The sequence below is a fragment of the Cervus elaphus genome, chromosome 11, assembly GCF_910594005.1.
Source record: "Cervus elaphus chromosome 11, mCerEla1.1, whole genome shotgun sequence".
Lineage (NCBI taxonomy): Eukaryota > Metazoa > Chordata > Mammalia > Artiodactyla > Cervidae > Cervus > Cervus elaphus.
The window spans coordinates 23,319,151-23,342,160 of NC_057825.1; the positions used below are offsets into that span (position 1 = coordinate 23,319,151).

Here is a 23,010-nt window from a genome sequence, read left to right on the forward strand (position 1 = left end):
TAATCAAATGTGGTGACAGATCTAGACACTTTGTTGGGTTTATTTTTTTCCTACTGAGAGGAAAAATGTAGGTTTGAAATGGCTTAAAGCAAACCATATTAGGTATTTAAAAATGATGTAAAACGCATGCAACTTTTAAACAGTATGATATTAAAATGAGTTACATAGATCAGAGAAAAAATAATCAATATGTTCTTAGACACTTCATTTCTTAAGCAAAGCTCAATTGTGTCTGACTCTTTGTGACCCCATGGCCTATACAGTCCATGGAGTTCTCCAGGTCAGAATACTGGAGTGGGTAGCCTTTCCCTTCTTCCCAACCCAGGGATCAAACCCAGGTCTCCCACATTGCAGGCGGATTCTTCACCAGCTGAGCCACAAGGGAAGCCCAAGAATGCTGGAGTGTGTAACCTATCCCTTCTCTAGCGGATCTTCCCAACCCAGGAATTGATCTGGGGTCTCGTGCATTGCAGGCGGATTCTTTACCAAGTGAGTTACCAGGGAAGCCATTAAGAAGTACAGCTTATTGTAAAATTCTGTGTAGAAGTATGCCCAGTGCCCACCCAGTACCCAAGGCTTAAAAGACTTTCTTTTTGTTGAAGTGAATTGACAACTAATTCAATGGAGGAAATTAAGGATTCCCCAAACAGTTGTCATTAGAGCACTGCTTTAGAGTGACAACTGTCTCAACTGAAAGTAGTTCACATGGAAGGGTGCTAGCCAGAGTCTTGGATAACCACTTAAAGCATTTGGAAAAAAAATTTTTTTGATTGAAACATCATTATTTTAGCCTTGGCAAACAAAATAACTCTTGTAATACAATTTTCATGGATGGCTTATCCCACCAACTAGTTAAAACCTTGCATTCAAAGGAAACAAAAAGAAGTATGACCTATTTCTGCTAATGATACTGATAGTGCTGAGTATCATTCAGTAATTTTACATTAACTATTACTAGTTGACAGTAACTATGCAAAGTAAATATTATAAATACTGTTTTATTTAAAATTTTCCAGTTTTACTGATATAATTGACATGGATGTGTGTGTGTGTGTGTGTGTGTATATATATAACATTGTATTAGTTTAAGGTGTAGTATGCAATTTCATGTGTATATATACTGCAAAATAATTACAATAAGCTCAGTTAACATCCATACTTGATATAATTTTTTTCCTTAAGATGGTAACTTTTAAGATTGACTCTCTTAGTAACTTTCAAATATACATTATATTGTTAACTATAGTCCTCATGTTATACATGTAAATTTCATTTTTATAGATAAGGAAGTAGGCTTTATGGAAGTGACAGCATATACCCAGAAACATCTATACTAGTGCAGTATGACTCCAAAGTCCATGTTCTTTTCTACTATTTTTCTGTGTTTCAATAAGGGGTTAGTGGTGGTTTAGTCACTAAATCATGTCCAACTCTTGTGACCCCATAGACTATAGTCTGCTAGGTTCCTCTGTCTATGGGATTCTCCTGGCAAGAATACTGGAGTGGGTTGCCATTTCCTTCTCCAGGGAATCTTCCTGACCCAGGAATAAAACCCAGGTCTCCTGCATTGCAGCCAGATTCTTGACCGACTGAGCTATGAGGGAAGCCCCGGTAAGGGGTTAGAGCATCAAATTTTATACTACCCTAAAGATAAAATACAAATGTATGGTTATTAAAAAACTAGGAAGTCTAAAAGGATTCAGAGAAGGTGGTGACATGTGAAAAACTTTCTATCCAGTACTAGAAGCTCTTTGCTTATAATCCCCAAATGGACCATCTCAGGAAAACAACTTATTTGATGATGATGTCAGTGAATTACTATCAATGACTCTTGAGAGGTCGCTCACATAGAAGCCTCACTCCCATAGGGCCCTAGAGATCCATGGAAAAGCACTGAATTATATAGATTTTTTTATAACCAAATCCTTATGAGGCTTCCAGCAACAAATCATCTACATCAAGCTCCAAATTCCATGAACTAACAAGACCACAGGAAATTTTTTAAAAACTTTTGAGAAGAATGAAATTCTATAATACCACTGAATATTTCTCTCATTGTGCATTCTATAATATACTTGCCAATACAACTTTATGGCAATTTAAGCTAAAAAACAAAGTTGGTTATTTGTGTATCGAAACAAAATATATTACCAAATGCAATGGACAAACTGGCTTAAGCATGTCCTCCATTTACAAAGATATTTGTTAGTTTTGCCTTTGAGTGTCCTTCTTAACAGGTACCAAAAATGGCAAAGCTGGGGGTGCAAAAGAATGCCACCAGTATTTCCTGACTATCTACTATGTGCAAAGCAGACAGCACTGTGTGGTAGAAAAGAGTATCATTTTGGAATCTGACAGACCTGTGAATCCTGGCTCCATCCTTTCCTAACAACTCTCAATAAAAAATTAAGAATATCTTCATTCCCACTTTACAGTTAAGTAGACAAAGATCCTGAAAGTGTGTCTCTTGGAGTCTGTGAAACCAAGACAATGCATATGAAGCACCCAGCACTGTATGTGACACAAAGGAGGATAATGAACAATAACCATTATCCAAATAATCATCATCATTTTATTATCAGCATCATCAAAGTACCTGATGTTCAGGGACAAAAAATTGTATGATCCGGTCCTTAAAAGAACTAATAATACAAGGAAACAGAAAGACGTCACAAATGACTATTCTACAAATTACTAACATAAATCGGAAGAACTTTTTGGGAAGAAAAGTGGGTAGAATCAGGGAAGGCTTCCCAGAGGACGTGGCCTCTGAACAGGATCATAAGGGACAAATGGAAGGTACATGAATGGAAAAGGGGGGAAACATAACCCAGATAAAGAGAACAGCAAGGAAAAAAACAGACAAAGATTTCAAAGGACACAGCATGTTCAGTGAGTGATAAAAGCACAGATGTCTGGGGGTAAATCAGAGGAGAGAGCAGAGGGAAGACAGGTCTCCTGACCTGGATAACCAGAGCTCACACACAGGCTGAAAAGGTGATGCAGCTTCACACTTTGAAAGGACAGGCTTTGCAGGCGTCAGCCCAGACTAAGTGCCCAAAATGATTGCTTCCCAACAGTGCTATGCTGACCAAGAAGCTGCTTCATGGTGCTGAGCCTGTTTCTTATTTGTAAATTGCAGATGGATAATAACCCTTTACTCAGAGGAGTGGTTTGAGAATTAAACACACAAAATGAAATAATAAAGCAGAAAATGTATTATCTGGCACATAACTAAGAAGTTCAGTTAGTGGCAGCGATGATTACGGAGGACTCTGGTCTTACTTGGTGTGGAATGGGAACGACAGAGGGTCTCTGAGCAGTGAAGTACTGTGATCATGTTAGTGCTTACAGAGGTGTGCAGGCTGGGGCATGCTCAGGCCCTTTTGGTGAAGCCTGCAGGGGTCAAATTAAGTTTAACTTGGGAGAAAAGAAGACTAAAACATATTTTTGGCCTTGAGTCCAAGCCAGTTTCACATAATAAGAAGCTGGTATTTTGACCCTGTCACCCAAGGGCCAAGTGGAGGGGCAGGCAGGATGGGCTAGAATGGGAAGAAGCTGGAGTCATGAAGGCCAGATGGAAGTTACAAAGATCACACAGGATCTGCATGTGGTGAACAGGAATGAAAACTGTTAATGATAATATGAAAGCTTATTGTGTGCCAAGAGTTACATCACTTCATCGTCACTGTTTTTTTTTTTTCATGTATTCTGTTATCATCTCCAGTTTGCAGATGAAGGAACAACCACAGAGAGGTTTCATAACTTGTTGTTTTTTAGTTGTTAATTCGTGTCCGACTCTTTAGACCCTATGGACTGCAGCTGGTCACACTCCTCTTGACCATGGGATTTCCCATTTCCCATACTGGAATGGGTTGCCATTCCTTCTCCAGGGGATCTTCCCAACCCAACGATTGAACCTGCAGCTCCTGCGTTGGTAGACGGATTCTTTTACCGCTGAGCTGCCAGAGAAGCCCCACATAGTAAGTAGTACAGTCAGTATTTGAACCTGGACTATTTTACTGCCTTGTCAGTGACTATGCAATATGAGGGAACCAAATGGAGGTAAATCCCAGAACACTGTGGCAATATGTGACATAGAGATTATTATCATAGCATTTTCCAAGTCTTTTAGATTGAGTTAAATTCCTTTTACCCAAGAACCTACTGTTCAGTTGACAGCACTGGACATTTTGGAGAAAACTGCTCTAACTTTTGGTTGATAGTTCAAATATATAATGAAATTATGAGAACTCATTCCTAAAAACAGAAATATTATGTTCTAGAAGTACTATGTTCTAGGTGACCTTGGCTATACACTGTGAATATGTGTGTATGAGTGTGTGCATGCATGTACACACACTCAGTAGCTCAGTCGTGTCCAACTTGGTGACCCTGCGGACTTTAGCCCACCAGGTTCCTCTATCTATGGAAATTTCCAGGCAAGAATACTGGAGTGGATTGCTATTTCTACTCCAGGGGGTCTTCCCAAGTCAAGGATCAAACCCGTGTCTCTTGCATCTCCTGCACTGCAGATGGATTCTTTACCACTATGTCAGCTGGGAAGCCCATATATTGCAAATATTTGTGCTCAATGAGACTACACAGAACCAAAGGGCAGCTCTGAAGGAAAAGCTGTCCAGGACAGTATCAACTAGATACTATTTCCTAAAGATTTTAGCTGCAAAATAGTCTACATTTTAAATAAAATATGAGTTTTTAAAATTTGTAGTCACCCTTGCAATGGTGCAAATACATACACACACATATACAGAGGCAGAGAGAGAAAAACAGAATGTAAGAACTGTGATAAAATGTTAACAATTGGTGAATCAAGGGGAAGAGAATATATTCATTATTTTTCAATCTTTGCAACTTTTCTGTGGGTTTGAAATTTTTCAAGATATAAGCAGGTGGGGAGAAAATAACCAATTATGACTTTTATAATGTAAAAAGAAACAGAATGGGAAGGAAAATGATTCCAGTTTTATAGTCGTTCATGAAGGCAAGGGGAGGGTTTAATGAGCTTAGGAATAAAAAGAGAACATGATTTCAAAACACTTTTACCTTATTATAAAAGTTATACAAATGATTTTAAAAAGATATAAAATAAGTAACAGAGAAAAATCTCTCACAGTTTCATTGGCAATATACAGACATTCGCCCCTACCTCTTTCCCTGTAATGAGGATTCTGGGGACAGGAGAGAGGTTATACTACACAGGGTAATTTAGTATACTATTTTTAAAAAAAATAACTACTAAAGGAAACACACACACATTCATACAATCCCTTCTGGCCCAAAAGATAAGGAGTCTACTGAAATATACAAGATGTTCTATTAAAAGAAAAGAACAGCAGCAGCAACAATGGCAACCAAAATAGGTTCAGTGAATGATTAATTTGCCAACGTGATGCTCTATTGTGTAAGGTAGCATGAGAGGATATTCACAAAACTACAAAGGAATGGAAGAGAAATGCCAACTAAACAAAGGTAATTATTGAATCAAAGAGAAAAGACAGATTTTGAGAATATTAATAAGATGACCCTTTGTAAAAGAGCTTGAAGATTTTGCATGGCATAAACATATGAAGATAACCCAATCTTGAACTTAAATGGTGATGGTACATTAAAACAGACAGTAAATATGAAAAGCAGTATATATGTCATGATGCACTACACAAAATAAAATTATTGTTCTTATATTTAAGAATGGGGGACGCAAAGACTGCATTCAAACAGGACAAACATAAACCTTTATGATTTCCTGTAGACATAAATGTCATAATTTGGAAGGCTTAAGGGAGCAGAAGTTCACTTTGTCTAATCTTCTATACTGAAGGCATAAGCCAGCAGTCAAATTTTTGTATTGGTATGTATAGTATATACCAATGTGTCAAATTTTTTAAATATTACACAATGAAGGTCTTCTTTTCTCTCCTTTTCCTGAGATTATAATTGATATGTAGCACTAAGTATAAGGAGTACAGCATAATGGTTTGACTTACATATACTGTGAAGACTACCTTAGTAAGTTTATTGGTAATCTATCACCTCATATAGATACCAAAAAAAAAAAAATGAAAAGGTTTTTTCCTTGTGATGAGATCTCTTAGGATCTACTCTCTGAACAAGATGAGGGCTCAATGGAAGCCGCCTGCCTTAGATAAGGCCTCTTGGGCTCTCAAGTTCCTCTGGACTCCACCGGCTCCTCCCTGCCCTGAAGGCCAGTCTACCTTGTTCGTTTTCATTACCTGTCAGTAGGAAATGAGTTTGAGAATTGACGTGTAAACTGACAGAGAAGGAGGGACAGGACAGGTGGGTGGGGTGGGGCAGCAAGTAAATGTGAGTGAGTGAACAGTGAGAGACATTGAGTGAACACTGATATTCTAGGAAGGTCTCAACTCAGTTAAGGAATTGATCCACACACCGTGTACACTTTCCTCTCTACACACAGACCTGGACCTGTCCCAGGACAATGTCCTCTATGCATCAGCTCCCTGGAAACAACTGGGGCTCCTGGCAAGGAATAAGACGGAATCCAAAACAACTGAATGCATCATGTGCTAATGCCATTGTGGTAGTGTAAAAAGTGTGGCTTTTTTTTTCAAATGATTATCATAATCAAGTTACAGTAAAGGAAAAGTTGCTGCAAAGGCAGTAACTGTGGTGTGCACACAATTCCAATCGCAAATCTTAATGTTTTCTAAATTTATTTTTAATTGAAGGATAATTCCTTTACAATATTGTGTTGGTTTTTGCCATACCTCATCATGAATCAGTCACAGGTACACATATGTCCCCTCTCTCTTGAACCTCTAGAAAGATGGTACTGATGAACCTATTTGCAGGGCAGCAACAGAGACACAGACATACAGAACAGACTGACGGACACAGGAGTGGGGGAGGAAGGGGAGGGTGGGATGAATGGAGACAGTAGCAATGGAAACCTATACACTATCATATAAAATAGAAGCCAACAGGAATTTGCTGTATAGTCAACTCAGTTCAGTTCAGTCACTCAGTCATGTCCGATATTGCAATCCCATGGATGGCAGAACTCCAAGCTTCCCTGTCCATCACCAACTCCCAGATTTGACTCAAACTCATGTCTATCAAGTCGGTGATGGCATCCAACCATCTCATCCTCTGTTGTCCCTTTCTCCTCCTGCCTTCAATCTTTCTAGCATCAGGGTCTTTTCAAATGAGTCAGTTCTTTGCATCAGGTGGCCAAGGTATTGGAGCTTCAGCATTAGTTCCTCCAATGAATATTCAGGCCTGATCTCCTTTAGGATGGACTGGTTGGATCTCCTTGTAGTCCAAGGGACTCTCAAAAGTCTTCTCCAACAACACAATTCAAAAGCATAAATTCTTCAGTGCTCGGCTTTCTTTATAGTCTAACTCTCACATACATACATGACCACTGGAAAAACCATAGCTCTGACTAGCTGGACCTTTGTTGGCAAAGTAATATCTCTGCTTTTTAATATGCTGTCTAGGTTGGTCATAGCTCTTCTTCCAGGAGCAAGAGTCTTTTAATTTCATGTGTGACTCAAGAGAATTCAAACCAGGGTTCTGTATCAAATCTTGACTTTTGATAAATAAACACTAATAGCACCTTTGGGGCTGCTCTCAAATGTATGCCCATCACAATATCTTCTTGAGGTTCATTCATCAATAGAAGCAAGGGCACATCTCACTGTAACAAGATAGAAATGGCAGCTGTGAAGTCATAAATATGGCCTTAGGTGGCCCAGAGAACCACTGTAGTGTAGACTGGATCCACCCTCCTTGCTGGTGACCATGGTTCATATTACAGATTGGAGGCCTCATACACTGTGGGTGCTTGGAGAGCATCTGGTGATACACTTTGCCTCCTGGAGCATGAAGAGTGAGAAGAAATCAGATTCAATTTGTTCTAGTGGGCTTTCTTTTTCTTTTTATGGTCTTTTGTGTGCTTGAAAAATAATGTGAAGTCCCTAGGTAACACCAAAGAACTCAGTGATTTCTGAATGATCTGACATTGCTCAATATACATCAAGCTTTAAGACATCTAAAGCTGGTACCGTGATTAAGGAGCAATTTAAGCAAACAAAGACTAATAAAATACTCACTAGCTTTGAACGAAATCTTTGTTCCTTTTTGAATGGTGCACAGAGGAATTCCTCATTAATTATCTGTTTTCTGAGTGGATTTATTTCTGTATATCCCTTTGAGAGTCACTAACATACTGGTCTGGGCTTCCCAGGTGGCTAGGTGGTAAAGAATCTGCCTGCCAATGCAGGACCCACTGGAGATGTGGGTTCACTCCCTGGATTGGGAAGATCCTCTGGAGGAGGAAAGGGCAGCCTACTACAGTGTTCTTGCCAGGATAATCCCACAGTCCATGGGGTGACAGAGTTGGACATAAATGAGCGGCTGGACACACACACAATACACTGGTTCATGCTTGTGAGTTATTTGTCAGGAAATTTTTAGAAGATATATGAAGGCCCAGATAACTATGATGGTGTAGTCACTCATCTAGGGTCAGACACCCTGGAGTGTGAAGTCAAGGGGGCCTTATGAAGTATTACTACAAAGTTAATGTAGGTGATCAAATTCCAGCTGAGCTACTTCAAATCCAAAAATGATGCTGATAAACTGCTGCATTCAATATGACAGCAAATTTGGAAAACTCAGCAGTAGCCACAGAACTGGAATTTTCATTCCAGTTTCATTTCAGTCCCAAAGAAGGGCTTTGCCAAACAAAGTTCAAACTACCGAACAACTGCACTCATTTCACATGCTAGCAAGGTAATACTCAAAATCCTTCAAGCTAGGCTTCAACAGTATGTGAACCGAGAACTTTCAGATGTACAAGCTGGATTTAGAAAAGGCAGAGGAACCAGAGATCAAATTGCCAACATCCGCTGGATTGCAGAAAAAGCAAGAGAATTCCAGAAAAACATCTACTTCTGCTTCACTGACTGTATTAAAGCCTTCGACTGTGTGGATCACAACAAACTGTGGAAAATTCTGAAAGAGGTGGGAATACCAGACCACCTGACCTGCCTCTTGAGAAACCTGCATGCAGGTCAAGAAGCAACAGTTAGAACCAGACATGAAACAACAGACTGGTTCCAAATCAGGAAAGGAGTACGTCAAGGCTGTATATTGTCACCCTGCTTATTTAACTTATATTCAGAGTACATCATGCAAAATGCTGGGCTGGATGAAGCTCAAGCTGGAATCAAGATTGCCGGGAGAAATATCAATAACCTCAGATACGCAGATGACACCACCCTTATGGCAGAAAGTGAAGAGGAACTAAAGAGCCTCTTGATGAAGGTGAAAGAGGAGAGTGAAAAAGCTGGCTTAAAACTTAACATTCAAAAAACTAAGATCATGGCATCCAGTCCCATCACTTTATGGCAAAGAAAAGAGGAAAAAGTGGTAGCAGTGACAGATTTTCTTTCCTTGGACTCCAAAATCACTGAGGATGTTGACTGCAGCCATGAAATTAAAAGACACTTGCTCCTTGAAAGAAAAGCTATGACAAATTTAGACAGCGTATTAAAAGCAGAGACATCACTTTGCCAACAAAGGTCCATATAGTCAAAGCATGGTTTTTCCAGTAGTCATGTACAGATGTAAGAGTTGGATCACAATAATGGCTGAGTGCTGGAGAATTGATGCTTTCGAATTATGGTGCAGAAAAAGACTGTTGACAGTCCCTTGCATGGCAAGTAGATCAAAACAGTCAATCCTAAAGGAAATCAACCCTGAATATTCACTGGAAGGACTGATGCTGAAGCTCCAATATTTTGGTTACTTGATGGGAAGAACAGACTCACTGGAAAAGACCCTGATGCTGGGAAAGATTGAAGGCAAAAGAGGAAGGGGCGGCAGAGGATTAGATGAATAGATAGTGTCACTGACTCAGTGGACATGAATTTGAGCAAATTCTGGGAGACAGCAGAGGACAGAGGAGCCTGGTGTGCTGCAGGCCATGGGGTCGCCAAGAGTTGGACACAAGTTAGCAACTGAACAACAACTGTGCGTGTGTGTCTGAATCTCTGCTGTACACCTAAAACTAACACAGCACTGTAAATCAACTACGCTTCAATTAAAAATTAATAAAGTGACACTTCTGCAACTCTCATTACTTGGTCTGTCATTAGCACCATCACCTCCATCTTTCAGATTAGGAAATGACAGTCAGACAGGCTTTGCCCAGGTAAGGACAGGTTATGAATTCCTCTCACAGTATCTCATCTTTTTCTGACATTAAAGAGCCTGCAGTGGACAGTTAAGGGAGCGCTTTCTCAAACACCATTGTGCTTAGGAATTGCCCAGGCATATTATTAAAATATAGATTTTACTTGGTTGGTGTGGGTAGGGCCCAAAATTCTGCATTTCCAACCAGCTCCCAAGTGTCCCTGAGTCCGTGGACTGACCTTTGTGAAGTCTTACGTCATTATTTTTCTCTGTTTTTCTCACCTCCTCCACCTCCTTTCTCTGCACCTTGGCCTTATTTCCTTTTCCACGCCTTGCCTTCATGTGTGTGTTGTGTTTAGTGGCTAAGTTATACCTGACTCTTCTGAATTATTATTTGTTTCAGTCACTGAGTCATGTCCCACTCTCTATGATCCCATGGAATGAAGCACGCCAGTCTTCACTACCCTTCACTATCTCCTGGAGTTTGCTCAAATTCATGTCCATTGACTTGGTGATGCTATCTAACTATCTCATTCTCTGCTGCCCTTTTTTCCCTTTTGCCTTCAATCTTTCCCAGCATCAGAGTCTTTTCCAATGAGTTGGCTCTTTGCATCAGGTGGCCAAAACATTGGAGTTTCAGCTTCAGCATCAGTCCTTCCAATGAATATTCAAGGGTGATTTCCTTCAGAATTGACTCGTTTGATCTCCTTGTCTTCCAAGGGACTCTCAACAGTCTTTCCCAACACCACAATTCGTAAACATCAATTTTTTGGTGCTCAGCCTTCTTTATGGTCCAACTCTCACATCCATACATGACTACTGGAAAAACCATAGCTTTGACTATATGGACTTCGGTCAGCAAAGTGATGTCTTTGCTTTTTAATACACTGTCTAGATTTGTCATATCTTTTTTCCCAAGGAGCAAGCATTTTTTTAATTCCAAGACTGCTTTCACCATCTGCAGTGATTTTGGAGCACAAGAAAACAAAGTCTGTCACTGTTTCCACTGTTTCCTCATCTATTTGCCATAAAGTGATGGGACTAGATGTCATGAATCTTAGTTTTTTGAATATTGAGTTTCAAGCCACCTTTTTGACTGGAAAGAATACTGGAGTGTGTTACCATTTCCTTCTCTGGAGATCTTCCTGACCCAGAGATTGTACCCGCATATCCTGCATTGCAAGCAGATTCTTTACTGCTAAGCCATCAGGGAAGCCCAATAAATATATGCACACATATATATGTATGTATAAATATACACATATGTTTTCTTTTCCATTGTGATTTATTATAAGATATTGAATATATTTTCCTGTGCTTCAGTAGGTCCTTGTTGTTTACCTATTTTATATATAATAGCTTGTATCTGCTATTTCCAGAGCCTTACTTGAAAAGAGCTTGAATCCCCAGGTTTCTCTGAAGACGCCCCTGGGAAAAACCTAGAAAAGAGAGTGACTCCCCTCTGTGACTCTTGCAAGCAAGCTCTTGGGGAGGGGAACTGAAGCCAAGAGTGTCAGGTTTAACTGTCCACATTCACAAAGCACTTGCCAGGCATAAAAGTTAGGACTTTGTCTTTCTTCTTCTTTTTCTTTTCTAAGTGAAAAAAAAAAAAAAAATCACTGAAATTCATTTTTGTTGTTGTTAAGGAGCCTCTGTTATTCTGTGTCTCTGGGATGCAAAGTAAGGTCTCATTCTGACTCTCCATTCCCCAATGTCTTCCTCTTTGGAAATCAAAGCTTAAAAAGAAAATTGTCCTGTATTCAGGAGACTCCAGTTGGATTCTTCTGTATATCCTGTATATATATATATATCTGTTTATCCAGCTGGAAATTCACTAAGAAAAACACTGCCTTCTAATCTTTTCGAGATGTCCCATGTGGGACCAGACTGAGGGATTCCCCGTGGAAGGGGCTTCAAGCAGTATCTGTTAAGATCCCTTCCATCACGTGAGGCCAGGGTCCGGGTTGGGGTACCTGAGAGCAACACATGGGGGAGCGGCAAGCTGAGAACTGACTGAGGGACTGTGACTGGAATGGCGATAGCTCGATGGACCGTCTAGAAAGTGACACACAGCACTTCTGTCTGCGCTGCTGTCTGCCACATCTGCCTTGTGTAGGCTGTGTCCTCAGCCTGGACTGCCATCATCCACCTCCATCATTCTTATCACAGACTCAGGTGTCACAGACCAGGTCCAGTGCTGTCCCTTGTGGGTCCTGCTCTGACTTCCCTGGGACATAACAAGCCACCCCCTTCACCTCGCTTTCTGCACAGCACTGACTATGCTATTGCACGGGAACCAGGGCCCGGAGCAACCTGCTCTCCCTGCAAGACTCTGAGCTCCTCCAGACTGGAGGTTACTTCTTACCCAGAACTGGAACTGAGAACGGAGTGTGACACACAGTAAACACGAAGAACAATGGCATTTGTCTTTAAAATAAGGGGCCCATGTGAGCCACAGCTGTGGCTTCCTTACCATTTAAAGAGCCACAAGCAACGGAGTTCAGAAAAACTGTGCAAAGCAAAAGGCAGAGTGGGTAGAGCGCCCTGCTTGCCATGCTGTCCAGCGCACCCACACGGTTTATCTTGTGTCCTTTCACTCAAACCATGGGCACAAAGCTATGCATGTAGACATGCTCTAAAGGCCACCGAGCAGTCAATTACGCCACAGGGGCAGACAGGAGTCCTGGCTGTGTTTCCCAGGCCTCTGACTCTGGACAAGTCAATTCCTCTCTCCCAGCCTTTCTCTCCATATCTGCAAATGGCAACAATACACACAGGTGTCAAAAATCATAACCACTAAATCCACAAAGATAAACACAAAGAGTTCTAACAGCAAGTAACTAAAACTGAATATAGAAGTGTTCATACATTTTGATTGAAATTATGTAAAAATATATCCATACCTGAACAATAACTAGGAGGTAATACGCAAATAAAAACAACAATATCACTGAATGAACTATGAGGCGGTTTCTCAAATATGCTTCATCATTATTATATCATATTTTCCATTAAAAAAGAAAATTGGGGTAAAGCCTTACAGGGTTGCCATGGATATAAGACACAGGAAAGATCTCCATAAACTCCGGGAAATATATTCTTGTCATTCAGCTGCTGTTGCTATTATTCCTCCTACTAACCCTGAATAGGGTTCCTAGGTGGCACTAGTGGTTAAGAACTCGCCTGACAATGCAGGAAACATACGAGACGTGGGTTCGATCCTGGGTCGGGAAGATCCCCTGGAGGGGGGCATGGCAACCCACTCCAGTATTCTTGCCTGGAGAATCCCACAGACAGAGGAGAGTCGGACATGAATGAAGCGACTTAGCATGCACTCACCACCTGGATGAAAAATTCTTTCTAAAACTGGATTGGAGACACACACCTCTTAGACTTACAAAGCCCGTACACTCTTAATCCTCAGACAAGACAGATCTTACATATACAAAGCTTTTCAAAATATAACATATACATTCTAGGAATCCCCATACTTAATCAGTAGAGTAAACCTCCTGGAGATATGAACCCCTCCTCTCCTAAAATGCTCAGCACAGTGTCTCCTCCTTGGCTGCCCTTGAAAGGAGTGAGAAGAGACCATGCTCTCTGAGGCCTGAGAAGCAGATGGTCCTGCTGGAGCTGATGGACTAAGAGAACAAATCTCCAGAAAGTTCTCAGCTCTTCTTTCAGAGCCACCTAGAGAAGATGCTTAGAGGTGGAAGTCTCATAACCACAGATATTGAGAGTAATTCTGAGGCTCTAAGGAATGCCATTAAGTGAGACCTGCTGTCGGGAGCCGTTATGGGAGGTCCCGCCCGTGACGAGGTCACAAAGAAAATACCGGGCAGGCAAGGCCGTCCGAGACCCCATCCATGACGAGGTCACGAGGAAAATACCTGACAGGCAAGGCCGTCTAGGATAAGGGACCCTCCAGGTTGGCCTCGGCCTCTACCCTACCCTATATTCTCCCCTCTTTTCTGCTGTTGTTCTTGTTTGCCCTGCTGCGGATTCTTGTGTTGCCTGCCGAGAGCTCTCCTGCTCCTCTTTCACTGAGTGAGGACCAACTTAAAACCCTAATTAATAAATCTCCTGGACGCTGGTACCCTATGAAGGGGCCAGGGATGAAGGAAATGCTTCAGTTCAAACCCTTTAGCTGGCATTCTGGCTTGTTTGATAAACGTGTGCTCTCATTGCACAAAATGCTCATGATTGTTCTAAACATCCTAAGCACAGTACGCTAACAAAAGAAACTATTAAGCATAGGCCCCTTCGCGGGGTGAGAAAAGCTCCACAAATATTATAGCCACATATACGCCTAATAGAAAATAGTTTAGATAGAGATTAGCTGGTGACTTCTTGCAGGTAATTAACTTTTGGACTAAGAGCCTGTTTTGTGCCATATCTGCTGTTTTTGAAATCCTTTGCATTTCTGTTTTGTAAAAAATGTAATCCTATCTAGTTCCCTTGGAGATGACACCTAACAGAAAGAAAATAGATTAACCACAAATAAGACAGGGTCGGCTACTGAAGTTGCTTGAAGTTGCTTAAAGTTGCACCAGGTGCAGGCCATAAATTGTCAACAGGCCTGAAAGCCAAAAGATGTTATACATAGAGATTAACCATAAAAAAGGCCCTAATAGGCACAGAGCCCTTTGCAGGGTGAGGAAGCCCTATTAGAAAATAGAAAAAATATTGTTTTAAAACTGGTTATTAGATCAATGTTTGATTGATGTTACTGTGCTGAGGTTGTGCAGTGAAAACTATTGTTAATATAGTTAAAGATATAGTAAAATAAGAGTTTAGCCCTAGTGTAAAAACAATAAGATAATTGTTAATTTTAACCAAGAGTGCTAAACAGGGGCTGCCTCTCCAGAGCCACAGGGTCTTTGTGTGTTAAACTTTTTAGATAAATTTAGCTGAGAATTTCTGCAAAAAGACTGACTTTATGTTAATAGGATTGTATTTCTATTATGTTACAACCTGCTGTACCATGAGACTGCCACTTTTCTGTTTTCTGCTAACCTCAAGGCCAGAAGATAATGTACAAAAAATCTATGGGAAAAGACTCTCATAAACAAAAAATGTACAGAGCACACCTGGTTTCGTGAAGGACAAGCTGATGTAATGTTAACCTAAGTCTATGTGCTTATCTGCCCCTTAGAAATGTACCAACTTAGGGTATAAAGGCAATGGTGAAAAATAAAGCAACTGCCAGACTCTGCTGCATATTCCTGGTCTGGTCTCTTTCTTTCTCTCTCTCTCCCTAGCAGACTTGGCCCTATCAAGGCCGGTCCTACGTGTCTCTCTCTCGCCGACGCCGTTCATCCTGAGGGTTCTCCTGGATCCTGCCGGGGCTGGACCCCGGCAACCTGCAAACCGCTCCAGCCTTACCCTTCATCCACACTGGCATGGACCGCGGCAACAACTCCTTCCAGGACGTGGAGCGGGTCTGCTGGGCCCCCGAGGTCAGTACTGCCTCCACTGTGAAGGAAGAGACAGAGAGAGGAAGGGATTCAGGACGGATGGCTCAAGCCTCAGAAACCAGCAGGGCACTGACACTCAGATGAACCCAGCTGGATCTCAGCAGAGCATACGCCACGAGCTCACAGCCGTTCTTGGCATATGCAGCCCACGAAGTAGCAGGTCCTGTGCTGTGTGTGTCCTAAGGATGTGGAGAGGAAACCTTCTCTGCCCTGAGGAGCTCACAGTTTAAGAGGCTTGTTTTCCTACCAAGAGAGTAGCAAACGAAGTTTAAAAAATAAAAATTAAAAGGAAAAAGAGAAAGAAAATCTATTTGCATTCTGTTATTCAAAAATTCAAAGAAATACTCAATGGGCACTAAAAATATGAGCTATTTTAAGCAGTAAATATATATATATAATCTAAATCCTCCAGTTGGCCTTTTCCCCACAATATTAATATTCACATGGCCCTTACAAGGCACCAGGCAATGCTACGTGCTTCACATACATCCTGCCATTTAATAATCCAACACCCATGAGATGGGCCCTACTATGAAGTCCACACTACAGATGTGTATGCATGGAATTCTATGGAATTTTGAAAATGCAACAGAGGGAAGAGAAGTCTTAGATGAGTTTTCTGGATAATTTAAGTTATATGATTTAAACCAACTGCTGGATTCAGTATGTTCATACCTTTGTCATATTAAGCTTACTAAATTCACTAACCTTCTAAAAGGTAAATGTCATGGACCTAGTCAATAGCAATTTATTTTCCTCAGGAAGAGAGGCAGATGAACTAAAAGTTCCCTTTCTCCCACTACTGAAAGATTTAATCCATTTTTATTGAAAGTCTTCTGTGCACCAACTATAACATTTATTAGACCAGAATGAAATCTTCAGTGCTAGAACTGGGCACAGGGAAGAAAAGAGTATAATTTATGTCAGAATTTTACAAATGTAAAAATATCATGTCAAATTTTAATTATATGAAAACATACAATTTTTAAAATGAAACTAAGTTCGCTTCAAAGCACTAATTTTTCAAACTTTTGTTTTTGTGAGATTCATATGAACTTGAAGAAATAATAAAAGATAACTAAAATCAAAAAGCTCTCCTGGTAGCTCAGATGGCAAAAATCTGCCTGCAATGCAGGAGACCTGAGTTTGATTCCTGGGTTGGGAAGAACTCCTGGAGAAGGGAATGGCTACCCATTCCAGGATTCATGTCTGGAGAACCCATGGACAGAGGAGAATCGAAAAGATAAACATGGCAAACAATTATCTGTCATCACTTGAAAGTGGAAAGTGGCTCTAATAACCACCAGCACCACCAAAACATAGTAAGTTCATTATGTAATAAAGGTTTATTCATTTCACATTTGTGATTTCTAAAAAATGTTACACTACTTTATTTCTTTCCTTATACAGAAAATTACCAGATACCTCAGAGCATTAAGGTGAAAACTGGATGACGCTGGGTAATTAAACTGATAAAGGCTCATTTGATTTCAGTGCAGCTGCTGAAAACTGACACGCTTTTAATCAAAAAGTTCCTCAAGAGCAACACAGAATCACAAAGAATGCTTAAAAGAAGAATAAATTAAACACAACTAAATCTTTTAGGCTAATTGCATTATTCACAGAAAGCACTTGATGCCTCATTATTTTCTTAGCTTAACTTTCCCCTCTTTCCTAATCCCCCGGAAGCTCTCCTACAAAGATACCAGCCTATTGACAGGAAGCTAGAACTTCTCAATGGTCGGCTTTATACCATTAATTGCAGGTAAATAACGTCCTAAGATACTTAACAGATATCTAACTTCTTCAGTATGTGATTAACCATGCCTTGTGTACTTCAAAAGAAACTTCTGGGAATTGGTTTTCCACTGCTGAAAAGACAAGCTCTGAAAATCCACACTAAAATCACACGACAGGTCTGACACATAGGGACCTGCTTCACTGGCCACACTGGCCTTTGTCCCTTGTTTCAAGAATTATCTGAGTGAGGGAGAGGGTTGACCGAGAAATTAGCTAGCGCTTTGACGTGTTACACACAGGACCGATGATGGAGCATTTTCATAGTTCTCCACTCTCAAGATATTTTAAGACAAGAGACTGAGAAGTCTAATCATAATCTCTTACTTTTATAAAGTACTTCATAGTTATACAATGCTCCTATGTACACGATATTATATCTTCATAACAACTGTGAAACAAGCACTTTACTGGCAAAAATATCAGCTCAGGTTTTCCTTGATGACTATTTTATGGCTTACCTCAATGCAGAGATGATTTTCGTTACTGCACTCTGCACGATTTCCTTGGGCGAGATGTCAAGAGGGCCCACAGCCACCTCCAGCAGCTGCTGAATCATTCTTAGAGGCTGACCGTCTAGACACATGGCCACGGCTTGATTGTAAACTTTCTCTTTTTCTGACCGAGACAGATCATAGAAGTACCCGTATTTCTGCAGCATTTCCTGAAAACATGGAATTCAACATGTAACTATGAACTAGAAATTACATGAACAGAGTGAACTATACTCAGAAGACTCTCAAACCAAATATACTACAACCACTAACACCACACAGAGGAACATGTAGGGGATGTTAAGAGCTTGGTCTCCAGAGCTACCAAGACTTGAGTGTAAACCTTGCTTTACTGTGTACTAAGTAGTAAGCCATTGTGATCTCAAATTTCTAGTGTCTATAAAATGAGAATGAGGACAATCAGTTCTTGTGAATAGAGGGTGTTGTAAACATTCAATAATACAAAAATCAGTCATTTAGCACAATGTCAGGCACAAAGTAATGCTCATTAAATTTCTCTATTATTATTATTGTGCTATAAACACATCACAGTTAAAATCTATTAAGTATCAACTATGTAAACCCAGGTATTGTATATGTTATATAATGTTTATAATTATGCTGATAGCTCAGTTGGTAAAGAATCTGCCAGCAATGCAGGAGACTCTGGTTCGATTCCTGGGTCAGGAAGATCCACTGGAGAAGGGATAGGCTACCCACTCCAGTATTCTTAGGTTTCCCTTGTGGCTCAGCTGGTTAAGAATCCACCTGCGATGCAGGAGACCTGGGTTTGATTCCTGAGTTGGAAAGATCCCCTGAAGGAGGGAAAGGCTACCTACTCCAGTGTTCTGGCCTGGAGAATTCTATGGACTGTATAGTCCATGGGGTCGCAAAGAGTCAGACATGACTAAGCGACTTTCACTTTCACTTTTCTTTCAACTATCCCACAAGGAGTTTTAATTGGCTCCACTTTATCAGAAAGGAAGCTGAAAACCAAAGGTGTTAAGCAACGTGTCCAAAGTCACACAGTCGCCATTAACGGAGCTTGGGATTAGAATCCAAATTTATGCTTTCCCCGCCACATTCCCCCATTCCACACTGCTGGTCCCTCTTTGATAATATTGTAAAAACTAACATGACAACAAGTAATTTCAGAAATAGAACATAGCCTACCATCGTCCAGCATACCAAATGTGATCACTTGATGTTAACAACACTTTTTTTTTTTAACAACACTTTCTAACTTTCACAAGTGCTTCTGAATATAACTGCTTTGTCTTTCAAACCTTAACTGGACATTTGATGATATCAAAGAATTACTATTAACGTTTTTATTGGTAATGCAGTGGTAGTTACATTTAAATATATCTTTTAGCAATAGACATGGAAGGATTTGTAGATAAAATGAAAAGATGACTGGGTTTTTCTTTAAAATGACTCAGAGGAGTAAGGGTAGAAAGGAAATAGCCTGGTCATGTTTTGATAATGGTAAAAGCTGGGAGTTGGGCACATGAGCTTTCAGTTTACTATTCTTCCCATTGTGATACTTTCTATACTTAAAAACAAACTACCTGTGAGTTAGGCAAGGAAATTACTAGTATCCGTACTGAGACAAGAGGAAACTTGAGGTTCCAATGGTCTGTGATTGAAGTTGCACTAACCTTCTTGAGTATACAATATGGTCTTTCACTGAGTATATAATTAAAGAGGTTAAAATCAAAGCCTGAACTTAAAAGGGTCAATATATATAAGGTTGAAGGTTATTTTCAGCATTTGATCTAAAAGGTGCCTTAACAAAATCATATAATGTCAATTTAGGGGCCAGAAGAGGCTCCTATTAAGGACCATCCATGGTCTAACAACATTTGTAAGTAGCTATTCCAAGTGTGCTCAGTCCCTCGGCTGCGTCCAGCTCTTTGCGACCCCGTGGACTGCAACTCATAAGGCTCCACTGTCTACGGAATTTTCCAGGCAAGAGTACTGGAATGGGTTGCCATTTCCTCCTTCAGGGGATCTTCCCAACCCAGGAATTGAACCCATGTCTCTTTCATTGGCAGGAGGATTCTTACCACTGAACCACCTGGAAAGCCCAAGTAGCCATTTGGTACATTTAAATCACAGCTTCACTGAAGCAAATGTCTGTTTTTGTGTTAATAACTCCCTCAGAGCCTTATACACCACTTGAGCCACTGAAAGACAACACTTATTCCAAGAAGAGTAATGAAAATTCTCCAGATATGAATATACAATGTTTGATTAGAAAAATAAATATGTACTTAAAAACTCATAAGTATAAATCACTTCCACCTGATTCAACTTTTACCCTAGTCCTAATTACTGATTGGTGATGGTGGTTCAGTTGCTAAATCTTGTCCGACTCTCATGACCCCATGGACTATAGCCCGCCAGGTTCCTCTGCTCATGGGATTCTCTAGGCAAGAATATTGGAATTCATTTCCTTCTCTAGTGGAACTTCCTGACCCAGGAATTGAACCCAGGTCTCCTGCATTACAGGCAGATTCTTTACCAACTGAGCTACAAGGGAAGCCCCTTAATTGTCATTGTTTTTAATATTGTCAATAATTGCAATTACTAATTATACAACTGTAACCATCAGCAGAATAAAATCAAAATTGGTAAGGCCAATTTGCTCCCTGTGAAGGCTTCTACATTGCTCATATCATTATTTAATATTATTTATTAGATAGGCTAATAGGCACTAAAACATACAAAAATGAAATAAAACTGCAATCAGGCTTATGGATTCCTCCCATTATCTCTTGGATGAGGGGCTTGCATTTTTCTGTCTCATACATATTTTGAAATCTTCCATTTGTTCAGTATCTGGACTCCTCGCCACTGACTGATTTGTCTAGTCGGGAATATATATATTGTTTTACAAGCCAAGAATACAATTCATTAAACACATAAGATTTAAAAAAAAATAAAGCAGATCAGTGGCCACTTATAGGTTCATTCACTACAGCATTACAAAGCAAATGGAATATTTTTTACATACCTAAACACTGTTTTCACCTGGATGAAAACCATTTATGTAGTGATCTGTCAACTTTTTAGTTATAGAAAGTGAAGGTGAGTCACTCAGTCGTGTCCAACTCTTTGCAACCCCATGGACTATGGGAAATCTCCAGGCCAGAATACTGGAGTGGGTAGCCTTTCCCTTCTCCAGGGGGTGTTCCCAACCCAGGGATCGAACCCAGGTCTTCCACAATGCAGGCAGATTCTTTACCAGCTGAGCCACCAAGGAAGCCCAAGAATACTGGAGTGGGTAGCCTATCCCTTCTCCATTGGATCTTCCGACCCAAGAATCGAACTGGGGTCTCCTGCACTGCAGGCGGATTCTTTACCAACTGAGCTATGGAAAAGAATATTAAAATTCCCATGATGGTGATAATACAGAAGAAAAGCTCCAAAGGCTACAGAGGGTTTCCTTATGTAATCCGAACCCTCTGGTCCCCAAACCTCATCGGGGCTCATGACTCCCATGAGCGGGCTTTTTGAGACTCCACTAAGACCAGAGGGTCCCAACTATAATGAACTAAGAACAACTTCATCAGCCAAAAAAGTCATGTCAAGAATAAATTATATTGGAAAATGCACCCGAAAAACAGGATGAGAACACACATTCTTTTTAAAAAAAAAAAAAAAAACACCTCTGAGGCAGGCATGGATGGCTATTTCTGAATTTTTCTGAAAGTTAGAAAAATTTATCATCATTCAGTTGGAAAGCAAAACATCTCCCAGCTAGAAATAGAGCGTGTGTGTGTGTGTGTGTGTGTGTGTGTGTGTTGGTCACTTAGTGAGGTCTAACTCTTTGTGAGCCCATGGACTGTAGCCCTCCAGGCTCCTCTGTCCAAGGAATTCTTCAGGCCAGAATACTGGAGTGGACAGCCTTCAGAGGATCTTCTTCAGGGGATCTTCCCAACCCACGGATCAAGTCCAGGTCTCCCATATTGCAGGTGGAGTCTTTACCAGCTGGGCCACCAGGGGGCCCATGTGACTGAATCACTTTGCTATACACCTGAAACACAACCCTATAAATTAACTGTATACTTCAACTTAAAAAACAGTTATTGAAGAAAAATCTGAAAGATTGAAAAGCCGATCACAACTACGAACATAGCTTTAAAAGACAAATGAAAGAATACACTGACATCATCCGACTGTGTGAGCATACAGAAGTTTGCACTTCATTACCTGCTCACTGTTCTTCAGAGAAATGACGAAGCTGTGGTCGAGGGTTTCCAGGTGTGCCAGTGATTGCTCCAGATGATTCAAGGCATCTGCATAGGTCACCCGGGACCCGCCAGCCTCCTCAGTGTCTTCTTCTGAACTTCTTTTTCGTGGCTTTTCAATAAAATGTTTGACTGCCTTAATAGCCTTTCCAGTCATTTCTTTACGTGCTTCCAGAGACAGCTTTACCAACAACAATAACAAAAAGAAAGTGAGAGAGAGGAACTGAACAAAGGTAAGAATCACCTTACATATTACATGTGATATATTTAGTAAAGTATTAGTGTGGTAGAGAGAACAAGAGTGAAATTTTAATACATAAACTTTAATGAATAGGACTTTTGCTACACTAGTTTTTCTTCCATGAAGAAAACAAAAATAGGGTGGTATCACTTGCACTATTAAATGCATAAATATAGCTTTTTTAAAAAAATGCTAATACCCAAAGCAGGTGGTGTCATGATGAAACATATTCAAATAGATTACTGGTTACAGTGAAAAAATGAGGAGTCATTTCTATAACCAATTCTGATAATTTATTATAAGGAAATAATTCAAAAGAAGAAAATAGTATAGGCAAGAAGACTTTAACTGGAATAAGAATATAAAAATACAACTTTAAAAGCAATCCAATTGATAGTAAGAGAAATGGTAACTAGCGTATAACAAATCACTTGATAGAGTATTATGCAGTCACTAGGAGTTACAGTAAGAGTATAGTCATTATCACTGCTTGGTTGTATGATTATCATAAAATGTTCAATTTTAGGAATCAGAAATCATAA

The 23,010-nt window shown here is 40.2% G+C and overlaps 1 protein-coding gene across 1 annotated transcript in view; it reads right to left on the reverse strand.

Moving 5' to 3' along the window:
* NBAS (NBAS subunit of NRZ tethering complex) overlaps positions 1 to 23,010 on the reverse strand; it is a 309,213-nt gene that overhangs the window by 42,186 nt on the left and 244,017 nt on the right. Inside the window, exons 45-47 of the mRNA XM_043917136.1 lie at positions 22,190 to 22,408; positions 17,939 to 18,141; positions 15,589 to 15,678 (exon numbers count right to left, since the gene is read on the reverse strand). Of these exons, the coding sequence (XP_043773071.1) occupies positions 15,589 to 15,678; positions 17,939 to 18,141; positions 22,190 to 22,408 (512 nt within the window). The remainder of the gene's footprint in view (positions 1 to 15,588; positions 15,679 to 17,938; positions 18,142 to 22,189; positions 22,409 to 23,010) is intronic.